The 9,770-nt window shown below is 30.1% G+C and overlaps 3 protein-coding genes across 5 annotated transcripts; 2 read left to right on the top strand and 1 right to left on the bottom strand.

Annotated features, from left to right (window-relative positions):
* Positions 1-511: 511 nt before the first annotated feature.
* On the bottom strand, positions 512-3,559 carry Vps52 (vacuolar protein sorting 52). Its single transcript, XM_076906358.1, has 9 exons — positions 3,194-3,559; positions 2,865-3,040; positions 2,374-2,758; positions 1,983-2,165; positions 1,773-1,898; positions 1,504-1,688; positions 1,316-1,400; positions 1,040-1,243; positions 512-965 (listed from the first exon to the last, which is right to left on the bottom strand). The coding sequence occupies exons 1-9, from the start codon at positions 3,425-3,427 to the stop codon at positions 540-542; spliced, it is 2,004 nt and encodes a 667-aa protein (XP_076762473.1). The 5' UTR covers positions 3,428-3,559; the 3' UTR covers positions 512-539.
* A 360-nt stretch (positions 3,560-3,919) lies between these two features.
* Positions 3,920-6,768, top strand: LOC143430624 (odorant receptor 13a-like). 3 transcript variants are annotated; one of them, XM_076907008.1, is made up of 10 exons: positions 3,920-4,108; positions 4,663-4,832; positions 4,968-5,093; positions 5,167-5,284; positions 5,402-5,663; positions 5,770-5,871; positions 5,956-6,046; positions 6,127-6,263; positions 6,341-6,473; positions 6,547-6,738. In XM_076907008.1, the coding sequence occupies exons 3-10, from the start codon at positions 4,983-4,985 to the stop codon at positions 6,598-6,600; spliced, it is 1,008 nt and encodes a 335-aa protein (XP_076763123.1). In that variant the 5' UTR covers positions 3,920-4,108; positions 4,663-4,832; positions 4,968-4,982; the 3' UTR covers positions 6,601-6,738. The 3 variants fall into 3 exon arrangements, with proteins under 3 accessions (XP_076763123.1, XP_076763118.1, XP_076763109.1); XM_076907003.1 differs by lacking the exon at positions 3,920-4,108 and adding an exon at positions 4,250-4,369 and having other exon boundaries at positions 6,632-6,768; XM_076906994.1 differs by lacking the exon at positions 3,920-4,108 and adding an exon at positions 4,250-4,369 and having other exon boundaries at positions 6,547-6,739.
* Positions 6,769-7,712: 944 nt separating this feature from the next.
* Positions 7,713-9,370, top strand: LOC143424120 (tubulin delta chain). The gene is given in 9 exon segments (XM_076896047.1): positions 7,713-8,006; positions 8,008-8,182; positions 8,185-8,304; positions 8,307-8,363; positions 8,366-8,661; positions 8,664-8,801; positions 8,912-8,985; positions 9,068-9,082; positions 9,142-9,370. Coding segments are annotated over 9 exon segments (1,398 nt in total).
* The last annotated feature ends 400 nt before the right edge of the window (positions 9,371-9,770 follow it).

The raw sequence follows: 9,770 nt of genomic DNA, 5'->3' as shown, positions 1-9,770 counted from the left end.
AAACAGTGTTTTCATAAAAATTGTGATCTTAAATAAAACATTATTTAAACGATTATTTATAAACTATCTTGAAGTATTTAAAATACTGGAACCATTTAATTCCTTTTTCAGTGTAACTGTTGAAAATACAGTTATTTTAAAACGAAAAAAAATATAAATAACTATGATTAACTTAAAAATAAATTCAATAGCAATAAATCGACGCGATTTGCCATAGATGTTGCAAAATTGCACGATGGAAGGGGATATATACCTTTAAGGTACGTGCAGGTAGAAAAATTAATTTATGTATGGTAGATATGTGTTGATAGCTCGTATCGCTAATTGTATAGAATGGTAATGCAATACCATGTAGTATATATTACTTTATAAATAAATGTACAGTACGATTTGTTAGAAACTATTACCTTTGTTGAAATGAATATCATCTTAATTATTTCATTACTGTAGTCATGAATGTAAGTTTGCAATGTAAAGAAATACATAATATAATTATGATTATGTGTTTAAATAAAAATCAAATTCTACTAATTTTTTTTCTAATAATTTGCTTTGTACTTTTTCATTTCCACCATTATATGATGAAAATTTGTTAATTGTGTACGTGCATTTGGCGGTAAGATCTTATGGAATCTATGATAATATTGCACCAATTGCGTCATTGCACGTTGCACCAATGCCGTCCCAAGTACCAAACTAGGGAATGATTTCAGTACTTCATGATTAATTTCTTCTAATGCCCGTTTCCAATTATTTGTAAAAGATTGCACGAGAGCTAATGCTTTCCCTTCTTGCCTTTTTGAATCATCAACTTGACCTTTCTCAATCATTACTTCAGTTTCTTTGACAAACTGTATTATGCCTCCAAAATGTGGACTTAAAATTTCCTCGACATATTCTGAAGAACGTGCATTCAGTTGTTCTCTAAAGCTTTCAGCTTCTTTTGAATTATCTCGCGTTCTTTCCTAAAGAAAAATATGATTTTATCATAAAATATCTACTACTTTATTTTTGTGATAAATAAATTCGCCTTTCTCACCATTAATACACCGAGAACTAAGTCATAATTATTTATAAGGAAAACTAATTGTTGAATTCTACTAGAAAATGTAGCTGCCATTCTTAACAAGAAACATTGAACAGCTTCTCTTAATTCTGCTAATAATTGAGTTGCTCCTTCACAAGGAAATCCTTCAACTACACTGACCATCGCTGCACTAAACTCAGCATATCTTCGTGTAATCTACAGATATATTTCAAAAGTTATTGTTATTCCTAGAAATTGACATCAATCCAAGTTTAATGATTTGCTCACATAATGTGGTCCTGTTTCTTGTGTGAGTTTGAAAGGGTCACAGTGTTTTATGCTTTGAATATTCAGTTGGAAGACATACTCAAATCTGGAAACTCACACAAACGATTTGTGTTTACAAATACTTATTTAAATGAATCATGTAAGAAATGTGCAGATTAAAAAATATATTCTTATGTTAGCTCGAATACCTAGGCCAAATTACTGATGTCATGTTGTCCCAATATTTATCTAAAGCTGGTACAGCTCTTTTATGACAAGTTAAACGATAACGCATTACTAGATGTAAACAGAGAAATAATGCAATGGTATCGTAGCAATCATCCACGAAAGATTGAAAATTTTTCACCATCAGGTTTAAAGTTTTCCCCATTACCTAATAATTAGATATATTAATTTATATACATTTATTTGTAATTTTATTAGTGCAACATGGGAAAAAAATACTATTTTATTTCACCTGATTAAAAATATCCATTGCTGGCACACCACGTACTTTGAAGAATTCAGTTAAGAATAAATATTCCCTACAAGCATTATCTACAAGAGCATACTGTTCACTTCTGAACAGAGCTTCATAATGGTACTGCAAGTGCAGAATAAATAAGTTATTGGTATTGTAAAGCAATTATACATAATATATTTAAAAAATGATAGTTGCAATATTCACCCTTGTTTTAGATGCAGTATGAGGAACAATAATAGGTGCTTCCAATTGAGAAGTTAATACTTCTCCTCTGCTTCCTATAGAAAATACAGTGCCTCTATGCTTTAATGGAGTTTTATGAAAGATACTTCTTCCAGCAGTATCTTCAACACCCATTAGATCATCTTTAGTCGCTCCTTCCTCAAACTATACAATTTAATCAACTTCAAATAAGTATTATTTATATCATACATATTCTTGATATTCTATTTTAATTTTTTTAGCAATGTCTCAGGAAGCACAATTTAATTAGAATCAAAACTTTCCATTCATTAGTAGCAACAGTTCATAAGATTATATTATATAAAGAGCTTCGAGTTGTATTTTCTAAGACATTATCATATAATTATTTTACCTGCAATTTCATTAACCTCGAAGAATATGATTTAAAATATGAATAATATATTTTGCTCATTGTGCCGATATATTCTCCACAAATTTCTTCTGCTACATTTCTTTCATTTGCTAAAATAAACTCAAAGAAAAATTTATATTTCAACATATTATTCTGTGGCACTTGATAATTAGTCATTGGTTTTCGAAATTTATAAATTTGCTCCAAAAGATATGTTCTAATTTTTGCTAGCGCTTTTATCTTCAGTTTCTCTAATATATCTTTCACATCTAAACAAGATTTGGCTTCTTTAAAACTCTGTTCCTTTACAAAATTTATTTTGTGGTTCAATGTCTGCAGTTGTGTTAAAAATTCTTTCTCTGTTACTGGGCAGTCCATGATTCCTCTATTTATATTAGAAATTTACATAAATTTCAATTAGAATCCAAAGACTTGTAAGCAATATTTTTAGTAATAAAATTATTTCTTTACGGATACTTAGAAGTTCTTACGCAATAAGAGCTTCTGAAACTGTCATATCTTCTATAAACTGACTAAGGGGTCCTCTAATTATTTGTCTATTAGACAGTTGTTGACTCATTGCTACAGATTTACGTTGGAGATAAAGTATTTCAGAACTAATACTTCCTAAATCTAATTGAAAACTCATCAACATTGATTCCATTTTCTGTAAACAAAATATGTTCTTAAAATGTCTGTTTGACTTGGTGAACTACGTAAATTAAAATCGTATTTAATAAAACAATACATGCTTTTGTACAATTCAAATTGCATACCATGTGATATTATTTAAAAATAATATACAGTATTAAAGTCTAACCTCTAAAATATTATCACATGCGGCGATCTGATTATGCAGACTGGCAATATTTTCACTTTCTTTTATATAATCTTGAATTGATTTATTTTCCACTTCCTTTAATTCTTTCTCGATCTGCCTAGAATATTGACGCAAATCTGTACCAGTTTTCAATACTTCTTGAACAACATCATCCCCAAGATCTTGAGGCAATTGTGCTTCTTTATCATCAAAAATATCAATTTCCTCGGACATTTTACGAATTTTAACTTTAATTTTAAGTTAGTTATCCAAATTAATTAGAATGTATGTACATATATCACACAATAAATAAACAATCTTCCTTATCGTACCACGGAATTATTACCACTGTCACAAGTCAAAGTAGACATCGTACTGTATTTACTGCACGCAAAAAACTCTAGCCAGAGCTCAAGACTCAGAGTTCAGGACTGCCAGAAGTAGAAAACAAATGTCACGTAGTAAGGTTAGTGACGTAATTACAGTATTTTACAATTTCGCACAACAGATATTAAATGTTATTTAAACAGATTTAACAATAGAAATAACTCGAAACATAATTTTGTTGTTTCTTATTTTCGTCCCATTCTGGATCCACTCCTGAAATAGAACCAACGATTGTCAAACAGGAAGCGTAATTGGAGGGAACACTTCTCAATTTTAAAGTGTAACATGCCACCTGCCAGTCCGAAGACGTTTGATTTCTGTCGAGAGACAGAGATACGAACTTGGCTACAATCGTATTCCTTTCTGCATTCTAATGCCTTCACCTTTTAACTGAAATATTCATAGATAAACAGACTCTGTCGTTTGCTAGATATCGTCATGAGTGACGGATTATGACAACAGAGACTTAAACATTATGCTGTCACCTTCTTCCCTGCACTGTAATGTGTCCAATGCTAGAATAGTAAGGTAACGAAATGTAAGAAATAAATGCAAATCGAACAATCACGTCTCGACTAGAGAAAAGTAAAATACAACGAGTCTTATATTATTCTATCGTTCAAGTAACAACTGTTGTCAATTAAATATTCGTATCGTATTCTCCTTATGTTTATAAAGAAGAGTCTTAGTACAATGTATTTAGTAAGATTCTATCGGGCAAACATTTTCGACTACACGTTTTACATTAGTGAACAGTGTTGTATCTAAACAAAAAGGGAAACTTAAACAGTAGGAAAATGCATTGAATTTTATTATAATTTACATCGCGTCGAACATTTTACCGCTACCAATGCAAGACGAAGATGAATTATAATAAAAACACATTTGTTGCTCGCAATTTTATTACTGCCTAATATTATTGTAGCGACAATGATGGAATAAATAATTAATCTTTTAGTCTAGGAATTCCAAAATAATAATAGTGTTATAAAAAATCGAAATGAATTGTCAACGATAATTCGTTCCTTGAATTTTAGGCAACTCTGTGTACATACATATATATGTTGTATTATAATGTACAGTGTTACAGGAAAATAAGGCACGCGAAGGCACCGTATTTGATATTTCATATTATAAAGCGTTTAAAAAGTACTTATTATTTCTGGGACAGTATCCGACCCAATCGCGATGGAGTCGTGAATTTAATACAATCGTGGTGCTAAGCTCTATCATCAGCCTTTTAATTCCATCGGTAAGTGAAATATTATCGAGATGTATATTCTTAAAAGAATATTAAAATTAAATGAAAGTTACAAAAAGTCAAATCATTGAAAGTGCAACGCAATTAAAGTACAATTAACTGAAATTAGAATCTTTTATTTGACAGATCTCGCAATTCTGTATGTCAATACTCGAAAAAAACTTAGATGCCGCGATGGAAAGTGTACCTGTAGTGGTTACGTTAGTAGTTTGTATGATAAAATTGTTAAATCACAAGATCAACAAAGATAAAGTATTTATATACATTAAACCATAGAGGATTCCGAATGCGAACAGAAAAGTCACGAATTGGAATTTTTTTGCAGTTTGATACATTGTTCGATCTTATGAAAGAGGAATGGGATTTATTAAATCATAAATATCAAGTACATATTCTCCATACAACGACCAAACAAGGAAACATGTTGGCTGAAGCATATAGAAGTAATTTCCACGATTTATATTTTCCACTAAGTTTATATTCTAATACTATGCTTTATATTCTAATTTTGTTAATTATTAATTTGTTAATCAATGATAAATTGTTCATACTATTTTTAGCTACTTTGTTATCATTTTTGGTAATATTCTTATTGCTTCCATTATTCCCTCTGTTTTTTGATGTTATTTTACCACTCAATGAAACTCGTCAACGGTATCAGATGTTTAGATTGAAATATTTTGTAAACGAGGACCAGTATTTCTTCTCCATATATTTTCATTCAATTTGGTGTTCATTTGTCGTCGTGATAATCATAGTTAGTATAGATTCGTTATACATGCTTATTGTCCACCACGCCTGCGGTTTATTCGCCTTATGTGGGTGAGTAATGATATACAATAAAAGCTCTTGTGCATAGCTTTATCAACACGATACAACATAAATAAAATAAACTTATAGTTTATTGAAACGTTTGTTAATAATGTAGATATCAAATTGAAAAAGCAATGAAATGTAACGACGCAAATGTGAATGGAATTTCCATTGAATCGTTTCGAAGATGTGCAGTTATGCATAACAAAGCTCTGCAGTTAGTAACAATGAACTTATAATTATCAAAGTAACAAAAAGTTTGTAGATTTTTTAGAATTAATTAATTTCTCTATCTTTTAAGATTTTACCAGATAATAGACGATAGCAGCCGTCTCAGTTATTTTTTCCAAGTTTTATTCAATATGATCGGTATTACCGTGACAGCTGTACAAGTATGAATCATTTTACGATGTTAAATAAAAATCATTAAAAAAACGTTATAAAAAAGAAATATGTTAACTTCTTTTATTAGACCGTCATGTATCTCCATCGACCCGAGGAAGCTCTCAGAATTGCGGTATTTCTTGTTGCTCAACAATTCCACTTGCTGGTCATCACGTTACCCGGACAAGTGCTTGTGGATCAAAGTTTACAATTCGCCAACGATATGTCTGTCTAAATATATTTTTAAATTATTGCAGATGTGATCGATTATATGTAATACATTTGTGTTAACTGCACAACAGATATGATTCAACGTGGTATCAAATGCCAAGAAATATTCAAAAAGTACTTCATACAATGCAACTACGATCTACTAGAGCGTGTAAATTGACAGCAGGTGGATTGTACGAAATGAATATCGAAAATTTTGGAGTGGTATGTAGTAATACAGATGTATCGTTATAATCTAAGTAACTATTTATAATGAGTGATTTTCTTACTTTTTAAGACATTTAAAACATGTATGTCGTACTTCACAATGCTTCTATCATTGAAGGATTAATTTACTACTTAATTGATCCTCTTGTTGATAGAATTGGCTTTACTTATAAATTAAAGAATCATTGTTCACCAGCCAAACCTCGCTACAAGAATAGTGTGATACATGTATGTTTTATGTTGCACGTATTATTAATGATAAATATGTAAACCTGAAATTGCTTATGCTGTTTTAAATACATGCAGTAAAACAATATTATCAATTTCTTATTTATTTTTTCGGCACAGTACCATGTAATGAAACTACCGTTTCGTACGAACGAAATTTGGAAAATTTGTGTACCGCTACTCGTTCACTCCCGAAAAGGCACAATAAAATAAAAAGCAAAAAGAAAATTTAAAGATAAATTTATATTTATAATGATAACGTTCAATAAATAATTAATTAAGTATGCAATGACTAAACAAAGTTTATAATAGAACAAAAGTGTAATAGAATAATCATTAAGAATACTATGTAGTCGATAAGTAAGCTTGTGAACGTACCTCGAAAGCAGAAATGTGTCTTGAAAAGTTTTATCGACAGCAGAGGGCAATACGTCTTACCAGCAGCGGAGGACAACACGAACTGATTGCCGGTGCCACTCTCCGAATGCCCGTAGCGACGAGCGAGATCGAAAGCGCTCGAACGTAGTTTTCAAACTACACAGCATAATTAGTATATTTTTATTTCTGTCTCTATATTTAATATAATTAATATATTATTACGGTTATGAAGAAATGTTAACTTTTTCTGTGATATTAAAATCTGACACCGCTGAAAATACATCCCAGCAAATAATTTATAAATCTTATTATTTTTAATCATTTAATCGGAGGATACAATTATGTAATCTCACGGAAGTTTGCTGCACTACTCACAAATATTACCTTCGACTAATAACATCAGTATCTTCTAAAATATATAAATATATATCTATAATTAACATATTTGAAATTACGAATTTTCGCACGCAATTATCCATGTGATTGGACATGACAAAGAAAATATCCTTTACTGTGTTGTAACAGAAAGTAAGTTACTTCTAAACTAATAAACAAAAGCATTATCTCTCTCTCTCTCTCTCTCTCTCTCCCTCTCTCTTTCTCTCTCTCTTCCTTTTTCACATTTGAATAATGCTCAACATATAATTTGGGCAGTGTGGAAATTAACTGGGACATACATTATTTTCATAACTATTGTTTGATATAGAATGTGCAGATAGAGGTGTATCATATAATGATAATAATCAGTATTCAGAAGACACGTTTAATAAATGGTTTAGTGATGAATCAAAAAATAATGATCGCTTAGCAAGAGCAGTTCTTGTTGATACAGAAGAGAAAGTAAAAAATGAAATTTATAATGACAGACATAGCCCATGAACATATTTAACAAGAAATGTAATATGTCAAGCTGGAGGGAATTGTTGCAAACAATAGGACACTTGGTTATTTACTAAAAGGACACGTGTTAAGTGATGTGATATTAAACTATATAAGACAAGAAATAGAATAATTATCTTCTTCATGTCACTTCGATGGATTTCTTTTGTTGCTAAGTTCTGCTGGTGGAAAAGGTACTTGTATTACAAAACTGTTATACATGACACATAAAATTATAACACATTATTAACTTTGGCAAAACTTTACAATGAAAGTGACATAAATATTTTAATTGAAAATGATCAAATACATAGTATATGCATGAACTTGCTGAAAAAATCATCAATGAGTTGGCATGTCATCCCTCCTATAAAATAACAACAATTAAAACTACTCCACACGTATTGCAACATCCATAAAATATGAATCTATCCATAACTAGAATTCATATATTTGAAAGACTGATTTGAAAGAACAGACTAGCGTTGAAATAAAAATATCTTTTAGTTCATCAGGTAACACCATACATCATGCATATGCCTGTTCACTATAAAATATTTTAATAACATATGGAATTACATCAAAACAAGATCATATAATGACCAAACAATTCCAAGAGAAACATTTATGTTAACTATTAACAAATAATTTTCAAAATTCATATTTCTTAGACACACTTTTAAACAAAACTTGGAACTCCTATATATTCATTTTGCATTTTTACATCAGTGTAAGCAATTTGGCTTAGAAAAGGATAACTTCTTGCAGGCATTTGCAGTACTTGAAAATGTTACAGAAAAATATAAAGAATTGGATTGTTGTGTAATGTTGTATAATTGTGTATTATTTTATATATGTATAAACTTTCTCATAATTAAGAAATCTTAATTGAGATAACAAATTTAAGCATTGTATATGGATTGTGTAGAAATCAAGAATACGATTGAAAGGGTAATTATGACGTCATAATAGAATCGATCAACTTGCGACGGTGCTTATGCGTCAAAAGACGCAATGATAATAAGTAAAGGATAAGAAATGAAAGAAGATAGAAGAAAATTTCACTCATAAAATATAAAGGATAATAAACCGAAAATGATTTTCAGCTTAACTCGGAGAGAGTAAGATAAAATACAACTAACTACTCTACTAATATACATCCTTCCTATGATATGGAAAGATATATTCTGCGCTTGTGCGAAGGGGCGGCCGAATCCGTCGAATATAGAGCAGAAAGAAAAAATTCTGACGGTTTCCAAGAAATAACGAAAATACTTCCAGGAATCAGTATTCTCTTCTCCTTTACTTCTGTTCATCCGAGGAAAATCGAAATGATAAATTTCTTGGAAATACTTTTACGTAACATAATAGTTGGAATATATATTCTTTCGTATGTATATTTATTATGAAAATACTGTTTAATATAATTTTAATATAATTTAGACGTATTATATAAATTTATATAAAGAGCATAGATATATCTTAAGATGAAAGAAAAATGGAAAGGACCTATAGTGTAGAAAATACTACATAAACGACAAATGCATTACCTATATCGTTTTCTAGCATCGGTCAAGCGATACAGGTATAACTACGATTGTCAAAAACTCGTTTGTTGGCCCTTCATCACCCCACTGCATACCCTAACTAGTGAGCATCTTTAAGATTAAGTGTATCCTACTACTAATTTTTTGAATTTTACGACAGTATGTGTTAATAGTAAAAAGGCAAGTTGAACATGAATTAATTACATATATTTGTAGATTTGTCGAGATACGTAAAATCAGTTTCCTTTCTTTGAAAAAAAAG

The sequence above is a fragment of the Xylocopa sonorina genome, chromosome 1, assembly GCF_050948175.1.
Source record: "Xylocopa sonorina isolate GNS202 chromosome 1, iyXylSono1_principal, whole genome shotgun sequence".
Taxonomy (NCBI): Eukaryota; Metazoa; Arthropoda; class Insecta; order Hymenoptera; family Apidae; genus Xylocopa; species Xylocopa sonorina.
This window is presented reverse-complemented; position numbering and strand designations above follow the sequence as displayed.

Coding starts and splice junctions, on each gene's coding strand:
- Vps52 (XM_076906358.1), bottom strand. CDS start 3,427: ATGTCCGAGGAAATTGATATTTTTGATGATAAAGAAGCACAATTGCCT. Junction 1,899..1,982: donor ATACTGCATCTAAAACAAGG/GTGAATATTGCA, acceptor CTGCACTTGCAG/TACCATTATGAAGCTCTGTT. Junction 966..1,039: donor TAGTTCTCGGTGTATTAATG/GTGAGAAAGGCG, acceptor ATTTTTCTTTAG/GAAAGAACGCGAGATAATTC.
- LOC143430624 (XM_076906994.1), top strand. Junction 5,094..5,166: donor ACAAGATCAACAAAGATAAA/GTATTTATATAC, acceptor ATTTTTTTGCAG/TTTGATACATTGTTCGATCT. Junction 6,047..6,126: donor TTACCGTGACAGCTGTACAA/GTATGAATCATT, acceptor TTCTTTTATTAG/ACCGTCATGTATCTCCATCG.